The sequence below is a fragment of the Talpa occidentalis genome, unplaced genomic scaffold, assembly GCF_014898055.3.
Source record: "Talpa occidentalis isolate TD23 unplaced genomic scaffold, MPIMG_talOcc4v2.1 talOcc4.5, whole genome shotgun sequence".
Lineage (NCBI taxonomy): Eukaryota > Metazoa > Chordata > Mammalia > Eulipotyphla > Talpidae > Talpa > Talpa occidentalis.
The window spans coordinates 131,992,141-132,019,723 of record NW_023604861.1 but is presented as its reverse complement, the minus strand read 5'-3'; the positions used below and the strand labels follow the sequence as shown (position 1 = coordinate 132,019,723).

General features: G+C 36.2%; 1 protein-coding gene and 1 long non-coding RNA gene across 5 annotated transcripts; one reads left to right on the top strand and one right to left on the bottom strand.

Moving 5' to 3' along the window:
• The first annotated feature begins 335 nt into the window (after positions 1-335).
• GEN1 (GEN1 Holliday junction 5' flap endonuclease) lies at positions 336-25,741 on the top strand. Of its 4 annotated transcripts, none has more exons than XM_054701355.1 (14): positions 336-377; positions 6,828-7,000; positions 7,925-8,111; positions 10,066-10,242; positions 11,690-11,800; positions 13,970-14,043; positions 16,359-16,450; positions 17,215-17,365; positions 17,733-17,769; positions 17,853-17,933; positions 18,679-18,809; positions 20,844-20,920; positions 22,459-22,599; positions 23,017-25,741. In XM_054701355.1, the coding sequence occupies exons 2-14, from the start codon at positions 6,840-6,842 to the stop codon at positions 24,309-24,311; spliced, it is 2,715 nt and encodes a 904-aa protein (XP_054557330.1). In that variant the 5' UTR covers positions 336-377; positions 6,828-6,839; the 3' UTR covers positions 24,312-25,741. The 4 variants fall into 4 exon arrangements, with proteins under 4 accessions (XP_054557330.1, XP_054557332.1, XP_054557329.1 ...); XM_054701357.1 differs by having other exon boundaries at positions 6,811-7,000; positions 20,844-20,905; XM_054701354.1 differs by having other exon boundaries at positions 6,811-7,000.
• Positions 7,407-22,270, bottom strand: LOC129146861 (uncharacterized). Its single transcript, XR_008554163.1, has 3 exons — positions 22,171-22,270; positions 21,961-22,081; positions 7,407-7,654 (listed from the first exon to the last, which is right to left on the bottom strand). It is a non-coding gene; the product is annotated as an uncharacterized LOC129146861 (long non-coding RNA).
• Positions 25,742-27,583: the final 1,842 nt, after the last annotated feature.

Sequence of the window (27,583 nt, the reverse complement as noted above, 5' to 3'; positions counted from 1 at the left end):
GCCGCGGGGCCTCACGCCGTGCGCGGCGACGGCGGGACGCGGGGCGGCGGCGGGTGATGAACTTAAGGAAAGGGAAGCGAACGCGGGGACCCCTGGCAACAGTTCCGCGCATGCGTGTAGCGGACGGGCAGGGAGCCGGGCGCGCGGCGGCGACCGGAGGGGGCGTCACTTCCCGGAAGGGGCGGGGCTCGCGGGGAGGCGCCGGATTTGAAGCGTTCGTGGGGCGCCCGCGCGGTCGCGCCCGGCCGAGGGCGGCGGCGCCCTTCGCGTCTCTTCACGGAGCGCAGTTGGGGGCGCGCGGAGCGGCGGCGGCGAGGGCCAGGCGGCGGGTTAGCGTCGGCGGGCGGCCCCCACAGCCGAGGGGCCGGGGCTTCCGGGTAAGTCCGGGACGCGGGGAGCGGCCCGGCCCCCACACCCGGGCCCGGCTGGGGGCGACGCCGGCCCCCCCGGGCAATCGGAAGCCGCGGCCGGGTCCGGGCCCCCGGGTGTCCCTCTCTCCGGACCCGCGGCGAGTCTGGAATCGCCGCCCCTGGAGCCAGCGCCCCGGGCGGCGCGGTGGTTTGTGGAGACCCTGTCCCCCCGGGCTGGCGCGGCGCTCGCGGGGTTCGGCTCGTGGCTTTGCGGTCGGGCTGCGCGGCCCCGCCCCACGCCCCCTGCCGCTCCTGTTGGGGCGACCCGCGGGACGGTGCCGGCTCGTCGTGCGCCCCGAGTGAGCGGGAACCGTCAGGTGCGCAGAAGCCGCTTTTAAAAGGCGCGCCGGGTGGACACAACTGCTGCACGTGGGGGGCATCTTGTCATTTAATCCCAAAATACTTTGATTTTTCACCTTTTTTAGCCTTTTTTCCTATGTTTAAAAAATAGTGGTAAAGACACTCCTAAGCTAACATTCACCATTGAAATTTTTTTTTTTAAGATTGATTTATTTATGTGCACAAGAACTGGGGTACTGGCCAGAGGTGCGGGGGGTGAGAGGATTCACCAGAGACAGAGTGGGGAGCAAACAGGCAGACTGACTGAAGTACACTGCTGAGGGGAGCATCGGGGAGACAGGGGAGGTCTGCTGTGCCCTGTGGGTAGCTCCCTGCCCGGGATGGAACTCTTGCTGCAGTGGCTGCAGACAGCTTCATAGGTTGCCTCTTAATCCCTTGCGGCACCAGGGAGGCCCTTAAACCATTTTTAAATCTTCCCTTCTAAATGGGAAAAATTGGCATTTTTGCCACCTCTCAAAAAAAGCTGATGGCAAACCTGGTCTTTAGTAGATTCCTCCCATCAGAGTCGCCTTTTCCTTCTGAAGATAGTCAAGTACATGTTGTGTGGCCTTGCCTGGTTCAGTGAAAGGTATCACAGGGTCAAAATAAGCAGAACCACCAAGGCATCTGACTTCACCTGTCCTTGTGGGTAAAACTGTGGGGCTATGGGGCGATTTCTGTTTAGTGGTCACTTCTTTTAGGGAGCCTTCCTTGAGGCCCCAGAGTAGGTAAAGGACCCCTTTTTGTGGTACATTCCTATGTAGTTCACTCATCGCAGTGATGTGTCAGTACCATTCACATGGCTCTAATTCCCTTCTCTCCAGTCTCACTTCCCCTACTGAAGTCCTTCGGTTCTGGGTTTGATCTTTCCTTATTCTATCTACAGCATCTATAGGAGTTTCCTATACATGGTAGACATTTAATAAGTATTTATTGATAACAGGTAAATTAAGTCCGGATTATATTGTGCCTAAAAGTTTAAGCTAATTTATATGAAAATAAAATTGAGGAAATAAACACTATTAATTTGAAAAATTATGTAATTCCCATACAATTCTACACTGGAAACTTTACATCATTTCCTGAGCGTTATATGAAAATACAGTCTTCTAAATGGAAATTAAGAAATTTAAAGTATTACCTACTTTATTCTTTAAAAAACTTAATGATGTTTTTGCTTTGAAGTGCGATAAAATTGGAAAACTATTAGTTTAATAAAATGTATTTCTGCATAAATCAAACAACCTCTTTTTATGTTCTTTAAATTTGATTCATTAGTGGAATTAGCAAGGCTCTGTGTTTTTCTCACCTCATTCAGTTTTATAATTAACCAATAAAAGCTTACTAGCTTTTAAGGAAGTTTTAGGAACATAAGTTGATTTATGGGCACCATATGGTTACATCAAAGGATTTGTTTTTGTTTTAACCTGAAGTGGGTTCTTGAGCCTTTCTTTAAAGTAGAAATTTTACCAAGCAGTAATATTTGAAATTGAGTGACTTGTTTTTTTTAATGCCAACCTGCCAAACTTGGTGATGAAATTGAAGTGTTCAGAATCTTGCAATTCATCTGGTTTAATCATTTTGTAGATAAGTTAACTGTCTTCCCGAGGTCATAATAGCTAATCAGTGGTATATCAGACTCCAGAATATGTGGATTTTCTCTTCCAAGTCCATGCTTTCATTAAAACTAAATGCATTGCACCAATAGGTTATAAATTTATTTGCTGTGGGTGGTCTGACTTTGTTGATTCACATAAATGTCCTTTTCTCACATTGATTTTTTTTTTTTGAAGATTTATTTATGCATAAAAGAGCTGGGGTGTAGGCTGGAGGTGCAGGGCTGGGGAATGGGGGAAGGTGGGGTGAAGAAAGGATTCACCAGAGACAGAGAAGTGGAGACTAGAACAGGCGGATTGACTGAAATACACCACTGAGGGGAGCAGTGGGCAAGATTGGAGAGGACTGTTCCGCTCCCTAGCCTGGGATAGAACTGGTGCTCTAGTGGCTGCTGATAGCTTCATAGTGCTGATAGCTTCCCTTGTGCCACCAGGGAGGCCCTCTCACACTAATTGTTAAGTTGTGAATGTGTTAGGACACTCTTAGATAATATCCATTGATTGGATGATCAGATCAACATCAAGAAAATGATTACATTATAAAAGATAAGAGTATTTAATCAAATCCTGCATCAAAGTTTAAGTTTCACCGATTAAAAAACAAAAAGCAAGACCAAATTGTAGTTTTAGATGAGTTTGAGAGGTAGGGTATTTTAAAATTTTATTTAATGGTGAACAGTTTTCAAGTAACTTCATCAAGATTGATCGTGACCTCATGCAAGAACCAGCTGTTCTGTCTTTGAGTGTAGTGATAGTGCGTATCTTAATATCTGTTGCGTTCTGTCCCTGTTTGTAACTAATTGCTTTATAGTCTCACCATTGGTACTTACTTCAGAAGACTGGCTGAGCTGATGCAAACAAAGTGACAGATAGTTCTGTTACCTACTTTTTTCTTTTTGCCAAGGTGTTCATACCAGTTTTGTGTAAGCAGCCATTGGTACAGCTTTGCAGCCTCTGCTCACATTTTAATAAAAGAGAGGTAGACATCACTTAGATCTGTTTAACTACGGTGCTGCTTGTCCTATAGTATGGCTGCTGACACTCATTCTATAGACTAGGTTTATTTCTGACAAAAGAAGCAAACAGTATGAAGAATTTTATTTGTTTATCAAATTTTATTGTTTTACCATTCGTATACAAGACTATAATTTGGGGAGCACAATCTCTACACCTTGATGCTTGTATCTGCTCCACTCACCTACTACAGAGGTTTTAGTGCATTACACTGTCACATTGACCCTCTCCCCTTTCCTCCCACTCTGCTAAGAATTAAATTCTAAGTATATTCATGTTATAGTAGAACTATTATTTATGAACTTAGCTAAATGCCTTTTTATCTTAAGGATCTAACCTGGTGGTTCCAGGCTTTTTTCCAGGCATAGCTGACACATTGAATAACACTTCATTAAAGTCTTTACAGAATGATCCTAATGTGCTTGAAATAGTTAAGAGGACTACCATTTATAAAATCAAAAGTCAACCTAATAAGTCTTTAATTTTCCCCCCATAATCCACAGTGAAAATTGATATACAATTTATGCCACAGTCCTATACATAAAAATGTGTGTTTATATGGGCCATCATAAACAGCTCTCCACCAAGTGACAACCTTTACTCATTACTATTCATATATGTATCCATATATATATTCAGTATATACATACACACAGAGTCAACTGACGTGGTATAGAGACATGATAGGAAGGATTGAACTTTGGGGCTGGAAGATGTGCCTAGCCTAAACCATACATCTAGTTGCTAGGGCCTTGGCTGGAAACCAGAAAATGGGAATCTTTCATCCCTTACAAAGTCACACTAAAGTCATACATGATATTCAAGCAGTTGTAAATATGCAGCACTTTGCTTGATTTTTAATTTGAACCATCAACTTACCCATACTTGATCATTTAATATTTAGGCAAAAAAGCAAACCATCTGAAGATTGCTTGCTTATTTCTCCAATCTCTTGCAGATAGGACCAAATTTTTAAAGACTTTTTTTTTGCAATTTGAAAAGTAATACTTGTTTATGGTTCTTTTAAAAATTAACACAAAAGAATCTTTTTAGAAGAGTAACTTTTTATCCCTAAACTGCAGTCATTTTGATACCAAGCCTACTTTATGTCTGTTCTCATGTTAAAACTTGGGGACTGTATTATCAGTGTATCATGGATCTATCTCACTTTTTTATTTGCTGTGTCACCTATTCCATTATATGAATGTCTTTTTTTATTTAAAGTTATGTATACTTTGGTTCTTCCCAGTGAAGTGCTACATTTATACCCTTGTTTATGGATCTGCACACACTTAAGAGCATGCCTTAATTTCCTAGAAGAGGTATTGATAAATCAGAAGATGCCTGTACTAAAAATTTTAAGAGCTATTGTCAAGATCACATTTAAAGAAATACGATTAGTTACTATGTTCCTCCAGAGGGAGATTGCATAATTTCTTTCAGTAACAATCCACATTCCAGTATTCAGCATGAGTTACAAGAAAGGAAAGCAAAACTGTCAACAGTAGCTTACCTCAAAATCTGTGAATTTAGTATGTTTTGATGGCTAATATTTTAACAGTCTTGTTGTCCATCTTAAAAATGCCTTCTCGCCTCTCTTTCAAGAATTAACCACAACTTTTCACCACATTAACAGAGATAAAATCTAAACTCCAAATCTGTGCTAGTGGTGCTTCTTGATGTGAAATGGACAAGATTTGCACTAAGCCACCATTAACCTCCCTAATGTTTTCTTCATTGCATTTGCAGTTGTATTTTTCATTGTAAAATGACATATCACAAATACTTGCACAGTTCTTCATAAAATGAGTGTACAAATAATTTATGGTGACACTGACTTATAAAATTAAGATTAGGAGAAGCACAAAGATGACAGCAACACAACATAAATTTTCTTTGCAGCCATGTACAAATTGAGAAAATTGGCTTTTAATGAAGACTGGTAAAGGAACATAATACCATACTTTTTATTTAGAATGTGTTTTAATCTTGTTCATAGTATTTTGAGTTAAATTATTTTGTCTTTTGGGATTTAAGATTATTCGGAGGATGATAATCTGGATTGTGTTTGTGTAGACTGAATCTTCATTGCGAATTATGCATAATATTTTCTATCAAATAACAACAGGGAAAGAAAAACAGATGTAGCCATTTGAAAAAAGAAAACCTGGCCTGTACAAAAATATCAAAGCAGGTTACAGTCAGTTATAGTCAGTTTTGTTTATAAATGCTACACACATAGAAAAGGGTCCAGTATTAGTTTTCTTTAGATAGTGAAACTACAGTGATTTCAAAAATTTTTTTAAAGATATTTTTCCTCAACAAGGAAGCGTGAATGCTTGCAATTTTAAAAGTTCATGCGCTTTCAAAAAAAAAAATTTTGTATTCCAACTCACAATTTCTCTCTTTCCACACTTTATCATCAAAATTTTACTTCATTAACCTCCTTGTTTTTTGTTTTTAGTTTGCTTATTTACATGCATCCTTGCTTTTGGGTTTTTATTTGTGTATTTTTCCTGATTGTAATATCCTGTTCATTCTTGAGGTATGTAAAGCAAGGAGTAAATGCTTAAGACATCACCCCTGGATTCTTTTACCCATCTCTTTACTTGTTAGTTCACATTATTGGCTGGAAGAAAGTCAGTTATCGCCTTTTGGGGGGAGTAAATTTTTCCTTTTGTTTTCCAAATTTCAAGCAATTATAAGAAATTTTATTCTTGGCCATAAAGAGGACATAAAAGGGGCCTCCCCTGTGGCGCCACAGTTGAGCACTGGGTTGCGAAGCTGCCCGCACCTCTGCAGTGCCGGTTCGATCCCAGGCTGCTCCCCGGCCACCTGAGGAGGGTCCCACAGGGCGCGCAGACCTCTCCTGCCGCCCGCTGCTCCCCTCAGCAGTGTACTTCGGTCCTTCTGCCTGCTCTGCTCCCCACTCTGGCTCTGGTGAATTCTCTCACCCTCCCACGCTTCTGACTGTACCCAGTGCTTGTATAAATAAATAAATAAATAAATAAATAAATAAATAAATAAATAAATAAATAAATAAATAAATAAATAAAAATAAAATCTTTAAAAAAAAAAAGAGGACGTAAAAGAGGAAAGAATGATTAAGGGAGGATGTCATTGATGTTTGGGTTACATTAAATTAAAAATGTCTATTTTCCAGTACTATATAGAAACCCATGTTTGGTGACATGAGTGAATTTTAAGGACAAATTTAGCATGCCACTCTCTGCAAATAGCTTTCAACACATTAGTTGCATTACTCTTTTTGTAACCAGCGTACTTCAGTTACCACAATTTTTAATCTTGATTCATTCCAAAAAGCTCAGTAGTAAAAGAAATAAAGAGAATTCTCTACAAATTATTCTAAACAATCTTATATTGTTTGAATTCCTGTGCTGAAGTTGTCTTTTAATAACTTTTTTTTAAAGTGTGTTTCAAATAACAGATAATCACCAAAATGGGAGTGAATGACTTGTGGCAAATTTTGGAGCCTGTTAAGGAACCCATCCACTTGCGTGAACTTGGTGGGAAAACTCTTGCAGTTGATCTTAGTCTCTGGGTATGTGAAGCACAGACGGTCAAAAAAATGATTGGAACAGTCATGAAGCCCCACCTCAGGTACAGTACAAGTTCTCAGAAGGTAAATGTGTGAGTGTATAAGTACTTGATGTCTTGGTTTCATTTCCCTTTATTTTGTTGTTTTACATTCTGAGATTTTAAAATCTCCAAGTCAAGTTACCATCTTTTGGCGCGGGGGGGGGGGGGGGGTAATTTTTTCCTTTTATTTCTCCAAATTTCATGCAATACTAGTGTATGTATATGGAGAAATTTTGCTCTTAGCCATTGCTAAGGAGAATATAGAAGAGGAAAGAATGATTAAGGATGGGGGAATGTTGGCATTTGGATAACCAGCAAGTGAATGCTACCATATTTAATCTTGATTCATTCTGAAAAGCTGACTAATAAAAGGAAGAAAGAGAATTATCCTAAACTGCCTCATATTATTTGAGTTCCTGTTCTGAGGTTCTGCTTCTGGATCTGCCATCTTTATATTAATGACTCACAAATTTGTGCCTCTTACCCTTTGATCTCCAGACTCACATATCCAGCTGCCCACTTACCATACCCACTGGGTTGTTTCAGTTACTAAAGGCCAGAAATGCTCGTTTTCCCCTTCCTGATATGCAGTCCATCAGAAGTCTTGCCAGTTCTGCTTCTCTCAGTGTACAGAGGCACCACCTCGGTGTGTGCCAACGTCATCTCTCATTTGTCCTGCGGAAATGACACCTTCATTATTTTCCTTCCCTCCATTCTTGACCACCTCATGCTCCAAACTATTTTTTACATATTAATTAGCATAATCATAAATCTCATTTGCTTAAAAAGAGTCTGGTTTCTCAACCCACTAAAATCATAGCTTGATAAATAAAATGTTATTGGATATAATATTTTGGATAATTGTCTAATGTCCTTACATTATACTGCTATGGGCTTTGCTGTCAATGTGTGATAGTTAATGAATTATTAATTTTTGTATTTCAGGAACTTATTTTTTCGTATCTTACATTTAACACTTATGGATGTAAAACTGGTGTTTGTTATGGAAGGAGAGCCCCCAAAGCTAAAAGCTGATGTCATAAGCAAGAGGAATCAGATGCGGTATGGGTCTTCTGGGAAAACATGGTCTCAGAAAACAGGGAGATCACATTTTAAAGCAATCTTAAAAGAGGTAAGCATTAAGATCTGATCGAATAATTCCCTCCCTGCAGAACCACCTCTACCCCATAGGATTAGATTTAGGGTAGGGAAATTTAAACTGACTTCATCACAAATTCCCAGGTGGTTTTTCTAAACAATTCAAATGACATGAGGATCTGAAATTACTTTTGGGCTCTTACTATTATGAAAGGATACTTACTATCTAGGGAAGGTATTAGCAAACTTTATTGCAAAACCTGTAACAAAACTGTCTAAGTCACCAAGCCAAAGTCCTGAAAAGTACCCTTTTGTCCCACGTAGTGCCTTTTGAACCTTGTCCACTTTGGGCAACATCTGGCAGAAGTTTTTATTATGTGATTTAGCATGAAATCAAATATTTAAAGCAAAAGAGTTATTTATTCTATCAGTCTCTAGAAACTACAAGTCAGTGACCTCTTTACCTCGCCATGCCCTCTACTCCCCAATGATAGAAAGTGATATGAAACATGACAAAAAAGAGCTGTGAGACAATGACAAGCTGTTCAGCTGGGTTAAATTCATAACCCAAAGAAAACTCACAGAGGATGTTTATATATCAACAAATTGATAGAAACATCCTGCACAGACAGTAGACTTGCCGAGAACATAGCAACAGTGGCCCCTCCATAGTTTTCCACAATAAGAGAGTTTTCATTGTACAGAGGGAGGTGATATGAGGGCAGAAGAGAACATCATGGCCTCATTATGTAATAGCATCTTCTTTAGACGACCTCCCATGGTGTTAACCACCATGTGGGAAGGGTTATTGTAGTTTCACAAATGTAAATAAATCTTAATGTGATTGTTTTTAAAATCTATTTCTAGAATCTTGAGATAACAATGAACATTGGATTACTTTTAAAAAAAAATTGTGGGCCTCCCCAGTGGCGCAGCGGTTAAGTGCTGGGTTGCGAAGCTGCCCGCAGCCTTTGCAGCGCTGGTTCAATCCCTGGCAGCTCCCTGGCCACCGGAGGAGGGTCCCACATGGCTCGCAGACCTCTCCTGCCGTCCGCTGCTCCCCTCAGCAGTGTGCTTCGGTCCTTCTGCCTGCTCTGCTCCCCGCTTTGGCTCTGGTGAATTGTCTCACCCTCCCACACTTCTGACTGTACCCAGTGCTTGTATAAATAAATAAATAATAAATAAATAAATAATTGAAAATTTGAATATGGGTTATGTTTTACGTGTATTATGATTTTCATTTTTATGGATTATATTTTAATTGAAGTTAAAATTTTGTAACTTTTAATTATAAAATTTTAAATCAATACAAAAGTAATCGGTCAGTCTTAAACAATTATAAACTCTTGACCTTTTCTTATTTCATCTATTCCCTCTCACCTCCCACTCCTCTGCTTCATTACTTTGAAGCAAATTCCAGGCTTACTATTGTTTCATTCTCAATATTTTAGTACCTTTGTCTAAAAAACAAGGACTGTTAAATAAATAAAATAACATCAGGACAGTTTTTATTGTCACACCTGAAAATTTAGCAATCATTCTTTAATGCTCTGAAATGGTCATTGTTCACATTTCTCTTTATTACTAAAACATCACTTGTAAAGCACCCAAAAAGCTACTATTAATATTTGCAATACAGGGCCTCCCTGATGGCTCAAGGGGTTAGGACACAACCTGTGAAGCTGTCCACAGCCTATGCAGCACGAATTCAATCCCTCGGCCAGCTAGGGAGCAACCCACATGGCTCAGCAGACCTCTCCTGACTTGCCTGCTGCTCCCCTCATTGCAGTGTATTTCAGTCAAGCTGCCTGTTCTGTTCCCCACTCTGTCTCTGGTGAATCCTCTCACCCCCCACACCTCTGGCCTATGCCCCAGCTCTTGTATGCATAAATAAATATTAAAAAAATACATTTGCAATACAGAAGGTAAACACTGATATTAAAAATAAAAATGCTCTTAAATTTCTTGCACCTCCTTTTTTTTTTTAGTGTCTTGAGATGCTGGAATGCTTGGGAATTCCCTGGGTCCAAGCTGCTGGGGAAGCTGAGGCCATGTGCGCATACCTCAACAACAGTGGTCATGTGGATGGCTGCCTCACCAATGATGGAGATGCTTTCCTTTACGGGGCCCAAACTGTTTATAGAAATTTCACTATGAATACCAAGGTATTGCCCTCTTTTATTAACATTTGTTTTATAGACTGCCTTTTTTTTAATAAACTATTTTTAAGGTGTAATTAAGTTACTAAATGAAATAATGTGTATAAAATGCTTGCCGTGATGCCTGACAAATAACAAATACTAAACAAAATATTTTCATAAAAAAATACATCATCACGTAGTTCATCCTCTTTGAAATGTGGATTTCTCTCAAGAACTTAAGATCTATTTAATTCTATTCAGTTTCAATTAATATATTATAAAATAACATTAAATGTATTGTTTTGATCCAGAACTTCTACATTTTATATTTACTGTCAAAAACACCTCTAAATAGCAAAATAAATATATAAGGATGTCAGTTGTAGCATTGATACTGCAAAATTTGCTTTTTCACAAATTTTAAAAATAATTACAAAAATTTGGCAAACAACCTAAATTCTTGTTGATGGGTAATACTTAAATATGGCCATGGTTCTCAGTTAGGGTGGGAGATTTTGGTTCTAACTGTTCAAGACTGGATAAAGGAAATGCTAAATATGTGGTTGGTTAAACCTGGGAGAGCTGAACCTCGGACTAAACCTGTGTTCTCTGTGAAAACACTAATAATGTCCCCGTTATGGGGCCTCCCCGGTGGCGCAGTGGTTGAGCGCTGGGTTGCAAAGCTGCCCGTAGCCTCCGTGGCGCCGGTTCAATCCCCGGCCACCTGAGGAGGGTCCCGCATGGCGTGCAGACCTCTCCTGCCGCCTGCTGTTCCCCTCAGCAGTGTACTTCGGTCCTTCTGCCTGCTCTGCTCCCCGCTCTGGCTCTGGTGAATTCTCTTACCCTCCCGCGCTTCTGACTGTACCCAGTGTTTGTATGAATAAATAAATAAATCTTTAAAAAATAATAAATATAAATAATGTCCCTGTTATGAAATACTGATTCAAAGTCCATATATTGTAATAATAAGCAATCATTAAAATGTTAAGTATTACTGACATTTACAATATCCAGATATATTAGTGGACTAAAAGTGTTGCAAAATAGTACTTTCAAATGATCCTATTTTTACTTAAAATTGTAGTTAATAAAATTTATCTGTGTCAAAGAAAATGTTTTCCTGCAGAATGTATACCATGCCTTTAATAATAGTTGATTTAAGTGATAAAATTAAAGGGAATGTTTCCTTTCTATAATATATAAAATGTAGTATTTAATTTTGTAAGTTGAAAATGTACTTTTAGAGACAGCAAAAAGCAAGAGGGAAAAACTAACTGCTGTAGTTTATTTCTTTAAATCATTTTGAAGTGTTGGGTCCTATGAATATTGTGGTGATCAGGATAATTTTCCTGTTTAAAATTCTAGGAATATGTGAATATTTAAGGAAAACTTTGACAAATTGCTTTTTTAATAAGTTGTTTAATGTATAAATGTTTACTTTTTGAAGATTAAATTAAATCTGTTCTTGTAGGACCCACATGTTGACTGTTATACAATGACATCTATCAGGAGGAAACTCGGTTTGGATAGAGAGGCTCTTGTGGGACTAGCTGTACTGCTTGGCTGTGACTATCTTCCAAAGGTACAGAGCTTGTCATTCTGAGGTCTTCCGTACCACATAAGTATGAATATATCATTATATGATTAAGGATCTAATTTAGAATATAATCTTAGGTATAATAAGCTGTTCATTAGGTAAAATATCAGCATTCCAAGTAGCATTAGAAAACTGGGGCCTCCCCTGGTGGCGTAGCGGTTGAGCTCTGGACTGCGAGGCTGCCTGCAGCCTCTGCAGCGCCGGTTTGTTCTCTGGCTGCCGGCAAGGGTCCCACCAAAAAAAGAAAGAAAGAAAAGAAAACTGGCTCCTTGTGACACTGGATATTATAAATGAGAATAAAATAATAAGTAATACTACAGCTTGAGTCTCAGTAAACCATTACTCTAGATTAAAAGATTCACATTCAACTCTGACTACCCTTGTAAAGAAAAAGAGGAATTACTCATTTCTTGTATCATGCCAGTGTTAGCGCCTATTACTCTTTTGTCTGCTTTTTGGTTTCCAGTCTCCATTATAGCATCCCAATTATGCATATTCTCAGTTATATTATTATTGTTGCTAGGCAACATGATTATTGGAATAAGCCATTCATCTGTCCATGTCTCTTACCATTGCATTAAGTTTTATTCATGAAAACCTTTTATTTATAGTAAAGATACACAGATAGTACTTTAAACAAAAGGGTAATAGATATGTGATGAATTAGGAATTATGAGGACAGCTAGTTTCTTAAATATGACTTTTAAAAGTATAAAGTTATTTGTAGCTCTTACTATGTAATTTCATCATTATGTCCCTAATAAAAATCTCTGTATCCTTCTGAATCGCTCATCATATGATATACTGTATCATCAAAAGAAGTATAAAGAATGACATATAATTGTTTTGTACCTCAATTCAGAAGAAAGGAAAACAGGGTAGTAAAATTATTAACTATAGTTTCTGTTTTATGTCATCAGTGATCAGAGAATTCAATTTTTAGTAAGAATAGGATGTGAAGGAGGAAAGTAACTTCTAAATGAAAGAAAATTTTATTATTTTATTATAATTCTCATTCTGAAATAGAAGACACCCCTTTTTTCCCATATATAATTATATCCAAAAAAGTCTCAACTTTGAAGTCCAATGTTGAATTTAAGGAAAACTGGAAACTTTTTCAACTCACAGACATCAGCTTCAGTTACAGTGGTGCTACCTTATGCATTAACCTTGGTTATTTTGACCTTTTTGTATTCTTTGTAACTGAAACTGCTATTTACATTGTTCAATTAAGGATTTTTTTGAGATTATGTACTGGCATGCTTTGCCTTCAAAATTTTAAATGTGCAATTATCTGTTAATATAAGAAGGATGATTTGTAAAATATCTAGCAAACTAAAGATACGGGCTGTACAGATGGGCCAGGCTCTGGATGCCCTCTGTTGTGCCAGGTGCTGCTCTTATAGTAGAAGCATCCTGGGTACGGGAAAGGGATTCAGGATAAAGGGGAGACCTCTGTGCAGCAGGCACACAGGATGCTTGGGCAGTGGCTACTTACTACCTGGTTTGAAAGTATTTTAATACTGTTGTCTATCCTCATGCCTACTGGCTACATACCAGTCCTGCTTATCAGGATATAAGATTAAAAGTTTATTCATAAACTTTTACAGACACTGGAAAATTAAATTTAAGTTAGAAATTTTCATGTGAAAATAGATTGATTTATCTTTGTCGGGTAGGGTCAAAAACTTAATGCCTTTTTTTTTATGTTTTTATTTTTAAGCGTTAACTTGAAAGCATCCATTGTTCTCTTTTGCTGTCTGGGTCTTTAAATATTAAATTTAGGTGCACGTAATTAAGTGAACATGCATTTTCCTGATTACAAATTTAAGATTAGATCAAATTAAAATATTATTAAAACAGAAAGTGAAAACTTTTAAATCTGTTTCTCCTTTCCCTAAAATCAACATTGTTAATGGTTTGCTTTATAACCTTCTGACTTTTTTGCATAGATTAACAGTGTAATTGTTGCTTAACTTGTAAACTGTATTGCTATTCAATTTTCTTTATATACTTAGAAGTATACATGCATGTCTTTTCCTATCATTATAAGAGTTAACCTCATTCTTCTGCCCAATCTTCCATTGGAGATGTCATTTTTATTTATCCATTCCCTAGTTATTAATTTGAATTTCTCTTCCCATTTTCTGAAAGGGAGTTCCTGGAGTTGGAAAAGAGCAAGCATTAAAACTTATACAAATCTTGAAAGGGCAGAGTTTACTTCAGAGGTAACTAAAATTTCCTTTTTCTTGTGACACTGGACTTTTATTTTTGTTGAACTTAATAGTGATTATAATTAAAAGGATTATACTTTCCAAAAAGGAGTTTTGTATTTTTTAAAGTCATCTTTCTTTTTATTTAAAATCATTTGTTTTCACTTACTCTGAAATTTTTCAAATATATATATATATACACATCATACTGTTGTGTGTGTGTGTGTATATATATATATATATGTATACATCATATACGTCATACTGTTTTTTCCCCAAATATTATTAGCTTACTACAAACATAGGATACTAAGATGTCAAATGAGTTTGTGACCATGGGCATTTGGCATTTGCTACAGGCTATTTTAAACCTTTACCACCAATTAAAGATAAATATATATCATCAAATTATTTTTATAAAAAATACATTGGGCCTACCCAGTGGCGCAGCAGGTTGAGCCCAGCGCTGTGAAGCTGTCTGCAGCCTCTGCAGCGCAGGTTTGACCCCAGCCAGCTGGCCAGTGAGAATCCCACATGGTGCGGCAGACCTTTCTTGTTGCACCCGCTGCTCTCCTCAGCAGTGTATTTAGGTCCTTCTGCCTGTTCTGCTCCCCACTCTGTCTCTGGTGGATCCTCTTACCCTCCCGTGCCTTTGGCCTGTACCCCAGTGCTTGTATAAATAAATCAATCTTTTAAAAAAAATAATAAATAAATAAAGAATAAGAAATACATTGAGGTTGTATTTATTTTCTATAAATAAAATGCCTGACATGTTGCAAATATTTAATAAGTAACACAATCAAAATGTTTACATGACCTTTGTTCTATAGCCACACATTTAGTAATACATCATTTCTAATTCATTTAGATTATTCAGTTTGAGGATTGAAGACAATTAAGATACAGAATATATTGAAGTTTGAAAATGTTTTCAAAGTATGTGAATTATATTTACTTGATGATATTTACCTGTTTTACAAAAAATGGTGGTCAATAAAAATTAATATTGATGATGACACAGTGTAAAATGAATAAGAAGAAAGGGAAGTAGAAACTGGGAGACTGAAGAAAATCTTGGCTTCCAGTAGGCTAGAGATGGTAAGTGCATGGAAGGAAAACAGTAAGTGGTAGCAATGAAGAAGGAAGGAATTGGATTTCGGATCACTGTTCTTGCCTCAAATGCTTCTCTGTCAACTGTAAAACTATTGATAGATTTAAGACTTCAATAAATCCATTATTGAGGCCAGTGAGTACTATGACAAAGCAGAAAGAAAAGGTTTACTTGACCATGGGGATGAGTTAAGGAATCTTTTGGGAAATGTGAAGAATAATATAAAGAAGGAAAAGCAAGTCAATGTACTAGTTTTCTAGTTACAAATCATTGTTTCAGCAAACATGTATTTTTGGTGACATTTTATGAAATGTCTTAGTGTTTGAATAAAATGAAATTAGGTTTCTTGTTAAAATGTGTCATTCTAAATATTAACTCTTTAATTAATCCAGTAGCAATTATTGCTGAATTGTAACAGTTTAATATTTGGTCTTTTTACTAAAAAGTTAGAAATTCTGAAAGTTAAATAGTAACTCTTAGTATGAGATACTGCACAGTGAACTGAAAAGATAGTGTAGATTTTTATTAGAACTTCTAAAAATAGGGGAGTGCTTGTGTTTTATGATGAATACTAAACTATCACCTTGATGGCTTTATGTTACCCTGAAGCTTTAGTAAAAATGAAATTAATTTATTTAGTAGAAATCATAGCAGTAATGTGCATTTTTCCTAAGAGCTTTCATTTAAACAGGTATTATTTTGCTGTTTGCATGAGATAACAAAAATCATCCCAAGTGATCTAGAGTTTTTTAACAATTTTTTACCCAGAAGCTTAATGTTATTTTAGGTTTATGCTTTATCCTTCTTTCTGACATAGAAGGATGTTCATTTATGCCTTTACATGAATATGTTTTATACTCTAACACACAGAAAAGAGAATTAAAAAACAGACATACAAATCATTCTCCTACTTATTGCTGCCTAACTTAGATTATTTTATAAAAAGGAAAAGGCTGAATGAATAAGTAGCATACAGCCATGTTTCTCACCACAACCACCTCTCCGCATCACCACCCCCCATTGCAATTCAGCTGTCTTTGGGGCCACACTTTTAAAATTCTACATGGATTAAGGATTTTTCCAGACTGGACCAGAAATCTACTACCAAAGGGGGAAAAGTAGGCAGGTAGAAAGGAGCGGAACTGTCTGGTATGAAAAATAACATGGCCCTTTGGTGACTTTGTTATTTATATTCCTTTAAAATTATTTTCTTTTAAAGGTTTAATCAGTGGAGTGAAAAATCTTCTTACTCTAATCCACAACCACAAGTCATTAAAAAACTGGCTCATTGCTCTGTGTGTTCCCATCCAGGTAAGCAGACGTAGGGACTGTTATTCTAAAATATTAGTGTCTGATACCATTCTCATCCCTGCTTTCACATTAGCTCACCTTTTTAAATTAATTCTTTTTTATTTGCCTTAATATGCTTTCATTAACATTGTTAAATGACAGATAAGAGCATAAAAGAAAAAAATATTTTTATAGATAAGATCCTACTCTCTAGTTTTTTGATATCTTACAAATGGCAATTTTAGGCAGTATCAATTATGTATGTTCTTTTGTATTCCCATGACAATGTTGAAGGTAGTTGTGTTTTCTTTAAAAGTAAACTAGGCCCCACACCCATGCCATAGTCAGAATTTGGTCCAGTTCCAAGTATAGTTTAAAAATAGGTAATTGAGAGCTAGCCATTAGCAGAGGTAATTACCGGCTATATTATTTTATATTCTCATTAAAGAAACCATTTCATAACTTACTCTGTTAACTAATGTTGTTTATACTAATAATTTTACTTACCTTGCGTGCAACTATAACATAAACCACGAAGTTTTCCATTGTTGACTGTTATAAATGTATAATTTCAAATTACAAATTCACATGTTTAGATAGAAGAACAATTTACAAAAACAAGAAAATAGAATCATAGGATACTAATAGCTCAAGAATTTCTCTATCCTTAGGCTTACTATAGTATTCATTAGTCAATCTAATGTATTGAAACTCTTCTATAAGCTAGGCACTGTGCATTTTAATTCTAAAAAGCACTAAAAATCATACTTTGTGTCTTCATAAAGGTTCACTTAAGGATCATGAACGTAATGGATGCAAATTGTGTGCAAGTGATCGATATTGTGAACCGCATGATTATGAATACTGCTGCCCTTGTGAGTGGCACCAGACAGAGCAGAACAGGCAGCTGCATGCAGTAGAGGACAGTATTAAGAAGTAAGTTTTCATTTTCCTTTTTTTTCTTGCCATAATCTATTTATACACCTGTGTTTATATATAACCTTCCCCTGTGTCTAGATTAAGAACATTTTGCAAAATCTTTCTCAATTCTGCTCAAAAGTTAGGCTGTCTGTTGGGTTGATGATATTCAGAGACCCAGTAGTTTAAAATATTGTTAAATAAAATTAGTAAGCTGCAAATGAAAATTTTTTAAATTAGACTCAGAATGTAGTAATTCAGTAATTATTTGAAGAGAAACTTGAGTGGAGTACTATTCAAAGATACATTTCATTAAATGAGAGATTGGATGCAATGATTTCAGTTTTTCTAAAACTGTATTAATGATATATAATTTATTTTTCAGAAAAGCTTGCAGTTGTGAGGGATTCCCATTCCATGAGGTAATAAATAAGAATTCAAATGTGTGTTTATTTCAGAAACTCCTTAAAAGTTTTAGGTCTTAATTTCTATTTTCTCTTTCTAGGTTATTCAAGAATTTCTTTTGAACAAGGATAAGTTGTTGAAGAAAATCAGGTACCAAAGACCTGATTTATTATTGTTTCAGGTATTTGAAAATAAATTCTTACTTTACAGTATAAAATCGGGTACTTGGAAGATAAAGGATAATCACTTTTTTTGGTTTGTGAGAAGATTTAAAACAGAGCCCGTATATTTTTCAGCAATAATTTCTAATTTTCATTGGTTTGCCACACAGTGATCATAGTTTTTGAACCATAAGGCAAATCCTAACTATGTTGTTGTTTTTTTTTTTTTTAAGTGACCTTAAATACCATGGGCATATATTATATATTCAGGGATATGTTGGGGGAAAGGGACTTACAACCATAGAATGTCGGGATGAAATGCCGACATTTTTAGGAAAGGCAGCATTATTTACAAGAACATCAGGATGTATAATCAGGAACCTAAATTTAAATTTGGATAGTCTGACCCTGGATATGTATGTGTTATTGCCAAAATAGAAATATTATTATTTTTAAGTCACTGTGAGGATTACATGAGATTGTTATTAACTCCTAAAAAAAGACCAGGAAAGTGTAATGATTCATTAAATTGTAACTATCATCTCATCCAAAAACAGGAACAAAATGGCACCCAACAGTTATTCAACTTTTAAAAATTTGCTTATATTTAACATATTACATGTAACCTTACTTAATTTTCATAATCTGGGTGATATGTTACAGATGGAAAACCTGAGGTTAAGAATGGTTATATTTACATCTTAAAAATATGCTGGCATTTAAACCAAGACCCCTCACAGTGAATCATTTTATTTTTATTTCCAGAGATTTACTCTTGAAAAAATGGAGTGGCCCAATCCCTATGCATGTGAGAAATTGTTGGCACTTTTGACCCACTATGACATGATAGAAAGAAAACTTGGTAGAAGGAATTCTAGTCAACTGCGGCCAATTCGGTAATATAAAGTATTTTGTGAAGAAATCTGTTTCCATTTGACATCTTATTTAAAATGTTCTTAATATCTTTAATAGCGGGACATACAGGTTTTTTTATTTTATAAAGATGCAGAAAAGCTTACTGGAGTTTTAAAAGCTTACACAGAGTATATTTAAGATAACAGTAAATTCACACTTTGACACACTTTTCTGTGTCAAACCCATAGTAATATTAAATTACTGAAAGAAATAAATATGAAAAGACATAGCCAGGCTAACCAGATGACTGTTTCAATGGACCAGAAAGGAACAAAATTGTGAAGTGTGTGGAAGAACTGAAACTGAAAATTGGTGAATTTCAGTGATTGGTATTGAATTGCGTCATGCTATCCTTGCAACTTTTTTGAAGCTTTGAAAATTGTCAAAATAAAAGGATAAATAACTAAGGAAAGACAATCTGTGTGCATGCATCTTTCATGATGATGCTAGATGCCAGAAAGATGATGGTGTAATATCTCTTAGCCTTTGTAAAATAATTGTAACCTAGACATTGTTATATTATTAGTCATTAGCAAGGCATTTTCAAACATGTGAATACTAAGAATTTACCACTCATAGACCTTCACTGTTAAAGGGTGTACATTAGCAAGAAGAAAAATGAACCCAGGCAGAAGATGTGGATTACGGGAAACAGCGGTGGCATAGAAATTGATCAGATATATTTTGCCAAGTTAGTAAAATGACTGGAAAAGTATAAATGTCTACATAATGCTTAATGATTACTACGTAAGGATGATAATAAACTAAAACTCACAAAATAAACAGTTTTAAGGGTAGCCACTAAAACATTAGAAATACAGTCTCCGACTTCCAAACCAGTCCATAAAATAGGGAAGTGAAACTATTAAACCAAAAGAATTCGGGAAGGAGAAAGGAAGAAATAGCAAAGAAAAAGCTTGGTAGGGCCTACCTGGTTGCACAAGCATGGCACTATGAAGCAATCCGCAACCACTGCAGCCCGAGTTCAATCCCCGGCTAGGGAACTACCCCACACGGTGCAGCAGACCTCTCCTGTCTCACTGGCTGCTCCCCTCTGCAGTGTATTTTGGTCATTCCACCTGTTCTGCTCCCCACTCTGTCTCTGGTGAATCCTCTCACCCCCGACACACACACACACCTCTGGCCTACACCCCAGCTCTTGTATCATAAATAAATAAATCTTTAAAAAGAAAAAGAAGGGCTTCCCTGGTGGCGCAGCGGTTGAGCGCTGTGTTGAGAAGCTGCCCGCGGCCTCTGCAGCGCCGGTTCGATCCCCGGCTGCTCCCCGGCCACCTGAGGAGGGTCCCACATGGTGCGCAGACCTCTCCTGCCTCCCGCTGCTCCCCTCAGCAGTGTACTTCGGTCCTTCTGCCTGCTCTGCTCCCCGCTCTGGCTCTGGTGAATTCTCTCACCCTCCCGCGATTCTGACTGTACCCAGTGCTTGTATAAATAAATAAAAATAAATCTTTAAAAAAAAAAAAAAAGAAAAAGCTTGGTAACAGAAAACACAAAATAAGATATACCAATGAATCCAACTATCTATCTATATGTAATGACCATGGATTAAACTCATCTATTTAAAGACAGGTTATATTCTATGACTAAACAATATTCTGCCATATTCACTTTTAGGATATATGCAGAGTAAAACTATCCAAAGCTTAAAAATAAGGACATTTAAAAGATTTACCAGGCAAATATTTACTAATGTAATGTAGCAAAATTAGCAGAAACAAAATAGTTTTTAAGGCAAAAATCATTAGGGAAGAGAAACACTGAATAATGAACAATCTACTGGTAGGGGCTAACCATTATAAGCTCTATACATCTAATAATAAAATTATCTTTTTGATAAACTAATCAAAGAATTATGTAGTAATTCCTTGTAATATTTTTAGGATATGATAAAAATAGAATAAAAGTCAGTGGAAATTGAATTATTCAGCCTGCAAATTGAAACTTTCCAAATAACTCATGCATTTGGGCTTAATTAGATGAGTTTCTTTTTTTTCCAGGATCATTAAAACCCGAATCAGAAATGGGGTTCATTGCTTTGAAATAGAATGGGAAAAGCCTGGTATGTATGTGACTGGTATGTTGCTTCAAGCAAAATTTGTGATATTTGACCCTACATATTTAACAAATACTGTAGACATATGTGAAACATGTCTATGGGTCTAAGAAACCAGGAAGAAACCTGCCACAGGCAATGTGTATTGACTTCAGTTTACCTGTGTTACTGAAATAGGCTTCAACTAATAGTAAATATGAAAAACTAAAGTAATTTTATTTTAATGTCTTACATTAACTTTTTGGTATTTAAAAAAATAATATGGAAAAGGTTGTGATTTATATTTTTCAAGAATATTCTGTTACAAATGATTCAGTCATTGGATTTCATAGACTAACTGGGACTAAAGAAATCAGTCACTAATAGCACCTGGGGAGTCTCCCTCTCTCTCTTTTTACTCTTTTTAGATTTCATGTGACTTCATAGTCAGATTTCTTTTGGGGGCATTATCAAAGTAAAGTATTCTGCTACAGACAGAAATATAGTGGACCCTGAATTAGTTACAAAACTGAAGGCAAGAAAAGCACAGATCATTTTAAAAGGAAAATCATCTTAAATATTTATTTTTATTTGGCTTTGAAGTTAGATTGTGTGATTATGTTTGAATGAGTGAGCGTAGATTTGATCAGTGAAAATTTAAACTGTGGTAATTTTGAAGAATGAAATTTTAAAGAATTAGATAAACCATTCTAAGCAATAAGTGCAAAATAGAAGAATGAAGAATGTTCAAAACTGTTTTTGGAACAGTTCTACCAACTGGAAAGAAATGGGGTTAACCCAGGTGGGCAGCACATCTCCGTGAAACTGAGGATTAGGTGCCCACCTTCATGTATCCTTGTGAGAGCTGTCCCTTAAGGGAGAAAATGTACGCCAAGCTAGTTTGTTTTAACTGAGAAACACTTGAAGTTCACTGTTCTCATTATTTTTCCTTTAACCTCATCAATTAATGTTTTCATGTTAATCTGATTTCTCTAGCTATCATAGAATAAAAATAAGAATCTAGTCTGCTCTTTATATATCTTACTATCTATGTACATAGATGCATTCTCATTTTCACTTACCAGCTATGAGTGAGTGGTAAACTTGGGTAAATCTTGAAAACATTCGTAATCTCTGAAATAGCTCTCTGGTAAATGGTAATATTTTTGATGACCCTTTCAACTCTGTTCTCATCAGAAGCCACTACAAAAGAAAGCCAGTGTTGAAATTGTCTATTTCCATTCTCGGTCTGGAATTTTAATACTTATCAGAAGAAATTAAAACCAACTGACCTTATCAAAGCAAAGTTTTCTTTCCTTTAAAGCTACTCCTACTATCGCTGAAGCAAGGCATTTTAAAGTTCTAATTTAAAAGGAATCTCCTTCCAATTCTTTCTTGCCTGGTAGAAGAAAATCAATTCTGTACCAGTATCAATAGATTATTAGAAAAGAGGTCTTTTAAAGCAAAATTTACAATGACATATTCATGACTTAAGTTACCTGGTAAACTTGGTTACTTAGAAAAATTGAATTTTTCATGATGTAATGAAAGTTTTTTTTTTTTTATTTTTAATCTTTTAGAACACTATGCTACAGAAGAGACACATGAGGAACTGGTTATAACAATAGAAGAAGAATCATTGTTTCAGGCAGCTTATCCTGAGCTTGTTGCTGTTTACGAAAAGCAAAAGTTAGAAATTAAAAAAGAGAAGAAACAAAAAGGTAATTGTCACATTTGATGGCTACTTATGCCACACAAAGTGTTATAGTAAAACCACCTACTAAAAGTTGTATAAAAGCAAGAGTAAGGATTATACTCTCCTTTGTTTTAACATTTTCTTTTAAAGCTGAAAAGCCAAGAGTAAAACAATCTGTTCAGTGTTAACCAAATGTTAATATAACTAATCATAATAGTCACCTACTAGTATGTGAAGTGTATTTTGGATTATAGAAATCTTTTGTTTTCCAAAATTCTATTTTATAATATTTTGCTTTATATCACAGGAATGCAGTGAGACAAGAAAGACACAAATTGTTCCTATAGAAGGCTTCCAATCTGAACTCTTCAATTTGTTTACTCAAGTTAAAGAAAATTAAAGTTTTTAATTACATTGTGGTTTTTTTTTTTCTTCTTTTCAGGCACGAAAATTAAACCTAAAGTACACAGTGTTCCAGAGTCAGAGGATATCATGAATGTTCAGTCACACATGACTTTAAAACCTACCTGTGGAATCATTTCTAATCAGAATTCCAAGTTAAATTTGGAAATTTCTGATTCTGCATTACCCCTCGAATCTATTTCTGTGTCATTGAATAACTTGCTTTTACCTGAAGATGCCCCTTGCTTGAATCCACAAGAACAATTGAAGTCTTCTCTAAAATCTTTGACTATGCAAGTTAAGAGTGGTTGTAAGTCTCTAATTTCAGAATCTGAACAACCAAATACTTTAACCTGTAATATATCGGCAACTGCTGACCTACACCTGAGTACCATTGACTGGGAAGGTACTTCTTTTAGTAGTTCTCCAGTTATTCCAAGGAACACTGTATCTCCTGGTTTAAAATCAGAACTTGAAACAGCCGTCTCAGAGAGCTTTAAAAATATCTCAGAACAATTGTCACCTGAATCAAAACTGTGGAAAACACACAGCAATGAAGTTTTGGATTGGACTGTCCAAAAAACAAATCCTGAAGAGCGTCTCCTTTCTGGCATTGCTGATTTACATCTTCAGGATTTACCTTTAAAGGAGCGACTTCATATCAAATCATCTTACCTTCAAGATTATGTTCGACCAGATGCCGACATGAAAACTTTGTCCCTACTTAGAGAGTCTTGTACTGCTAGCAGTCGTTCTAATTGTCATCTTTCGAAAGCTCTTCTAGGAATTCACTTGCCAAAAGAATCTAGAAACTCTAAAGTTCTAAAAGGTGACCAGCTATTTCAAGAAAACTGTAATGTGAATACTTCTATGCCTTTTTCTGCCGATAACCAAATAGCGGAAACCTCCAATGATAGATTTGGACCCCCGAGCACTGCGTTAGGTCACAGTGGAAAAGTTGATAGGCCCACCGCTCAGAAAATTGTCCTGAAGGAGAGTGTTTGCCTTGACAGGCATTCTTCTGATGAAGAAAGTAGCCCAGTGTTTGGGAAAGCTAAGTACATGACTGAAAAAATGAAGCCGCGTTCTCAGAAGCATAACCTCGCCCAGTTCAAAAACAATGATGGCAACAAATTGAATAGCCCTGAGATACCCATCAGAGATGCTGAACAATGCGTCCAGACTTACAAAACACCTGAAAATAAAGACCGTTTCCCAGAAATATCAAAGGCATCTCTAACTTTTCTACAGTGTCATAAGGAAACATACGATACTTGTTTGGATAGTCCTCTTCCTTTATGTCAGAGACTAAAACTGAGGTTCCAGAACACTTGAAATAAAAAAAAATTCTAGTAAAACTTAGTATTCTAGTACTCTCAGCGTTAGCAGAGGCAGAAGGAAGGTGCCCAGTTAATGTTTAATAGAAATGTTTAATGGAGTTTAAACATTTAAATGTTTAATGGAGTTCTCTGCATTCTGAGACTTTAAAGTCCTATTGATTCTGAGACTTTTCACCATTTTAATCAAAATTGTAATAAAAACTGTTACCTACAATTTCAATTTTAAAAGATAGCTTTGTGGTGAAAACTTCAGATAATGTATATTTTTTAAAGTATTAATTTGCCATTTTATCTTTATTGATTATTCTTTAGCTGTACCTTTAAAAATGTTAGTCCAGCACTAGACAGAGCAAATACTTCATCTATTTCCTCATTTTAACTCATGTCTTCCGCACATTTTTAATGTATTCATAGTCCAGCTTGTTCCTAGGAGGATGACTCTTATAATTGCCTCCATTCTTGCAACACATATATTTTGCCTTTCCTGAGAGTTATATTTTCTCTCAGTGTAAAGATATTTTTATCATGTTCTACCAGTTTGGGTAACTTATTCTTTTTTGTGAGGGGCAAAAATGGAAAAGGAAGAATATGATCAATATAGTAAAAATCTTGGTTGTAACAGTTGAATTGAGGAAAGCTACTCTTTACATATCCCCAGAAATTCACAGATGTGTCAAGTGGAAAAAGACCTTGAAAATAAAATGTGTAACTAGAAGAAAATAGAAACTTGTTCAGAATCACAGCTAATTAATTATGGTATGAGAACCAGATTTCTTGCCTCTTAATTAATTGGTTGTTCTGTTTTCTTTTTCTTCTCCAGCACTTTTTCTCTTACTTTTAAAATAAGTCTATACAATATTGACCAGTATCTCCAGAAACCAAATCTTACATTTTTTTTTTATAGCACTCAACTATTCTAGAGGCAACCAGTTTGGAAATGAAAAGTAGAACTGTTTATATGCAATTTTATATTGCAGATGATAGGCTCTTACATAGGCAAAATTAGGAGGAATCCACTAAATAACTGTTAGAATTGATAAATGAGTTCAAGATTCCTGAACTCAAGGTGTGTATACAAATGTCAATTGTATTTCTATATACCTGCAGTGAATAATACACTAAACAAAGTTAGGAAAATAATTTCATTTATAACAAAATAAAAAATACTTTGGAATAAATTTAACAGAAATGTAAACATCATGTTCTGAAATCTACAAAATATTGTTGAAAGAAAAGTAATAAATGGAAAGACATTCCATGTTCATGGATCAGAAGTCTTGATGTTAACATGGCTATACCCCAAACCAATCTATACGTATTCTTTTTTTTTTTTTTTAAGATTTATTTATTTGTTTATACATACAAGCACTGGGTACAGTCAAAAGTGCGGGAGGGTGAGAGAATTCACCAGAGCCAGAGCGGGGAGCAGAGCAGGCAGAAGGACCGAAGTACACTGCTGAGGGGAGCAGCGGGTGGCAGGAGAGGTCTGCGCACCATGTGGGACCCTCCTCAGGTGGCCGGGGAACAGCCTGGGAGGCCAGTGCCACCGGGGAGGCCCCAATCTATACTTTCAATGCAAACTCCATCAGTTCCAACTGATATCTTTGTACTGACAAGCTGATTCTACAATTCATATGTAGATTTAAGAGACACAATGGGAAAACTATCTTAGGGAAAAAAGAAATGGGAAGACTCCCTTTCTGATTTCAAAACTTACTACAAAAATACAGTTATGAGAGTTGTACTGGCATAAAAGGTAGACTTGTAGATCAATGAGAGAATGAGAGTCCAGAAATATGCCCTCCCTTTTCTGTTCAATTGATCTTTACAGTGCCAAAATAATTCAATGAGGGAAACAATAACCTTTCAGCAAATGTTAATGACAGAAGCTGCTATCCACATGCAAAAGAGTAAAATTTGAACTGTACCTCACACAATATTCAAAAATTAACTCAAAATGGATCAAAGATCTAAATGTAAACTAAAACTCTTAGAAGAAAACCTGACAAAAGTCTTTGTAACTTTGGGGTAGACTAGTTTCTTAGGACATAAAAAGCTCATGCAACAAAAAAACATAAATTATACTCCTCAAAACTAAAAAACATGTTCAGAGGATGTCATCAGGAAAAAGACAACCCACAAAATGGGAGGAAAATGTTTGCAAATCATAAATGTAATAAAGGACTTGTATCTAGAATTTGTATAAAGAACTTTTACAACTCCATAAGGAGAAGACATAACAAAAGTGGGTGAAATAATTAAATAAATTTTCTCCAGAGAAGATAGCCCAATAGTCAATAAAGATGAAAAAATTCTCAACATCATTCGTCATCAGAAAAGTAAAGCAAAACCACATTGGGATGCCACTTCATACCCAATAGAACAGCTAGACTCAAAAAGGCAGATTATAGACAGCGTTGGTGAAAAATGGGAAAAAATTGCAACCTGCTGGAAGGAATGCAAAATGGGGCCAATTCTTTGGGAAAAGTCTGCAAGTTCTCAAATGGTTAAACCTAGTTATATGATCCAGTAAATCTATCCCCAGGTATACATCCAAAAGTAATATGTTCACACAGTTTGTTATATATTGTCCATAGCAGCCTTTTTCATAAAAGCCCCACAGTGGAAACCACCCAAATATCCACCAACTGATCAGGGGTAGAATGTGTCAATACAATGGAATTGTGGCAGTAAGAATCAAGTACTGATGCATGTTCCAACATGCTAATCCTTGAAAACATGCTAAAGGAAAACCAAGCCAGTTAAAACAGACCACTTTTTCTATCAACTTGCGTGGAATGTCCAGAATTGGCAAATTATATACTCTGGAGAGACAGAAGGTGGCCTTGAATGCCAAGGCTGAGAGGGGAGGAGCAGGGGAGATGAGAGAAGGAAACAACTGCTAATTGGATGAGTGAACTTTTTTGAGGGTGGGGAATAGAGGAGGAAAATATTCTAAAGTAGGTCATGGTAATATTTGCAAAAGTCAATATACTATAGTCATTTGTGCAATTTAAAAACAAGTTCTATGGATGTAAATTATAAACTTATTTAATAAGGATTATACAGAATTTTACCAGCCCATACTTTTTAACATCTGAAGTGTATATTGTCTAACCTCTTTCCCACATATATTCTGCCACCATTCTTTTATTGATTAGAAAACAAGAGAAGCAAAAAAAAAAAAGAAAAAGAAAAAAGAAAACAAGAGAAGCAAAGAGATTTTTCTCAAGATTGGAAATGAAATTTTGGTTTACTAATTTTTAC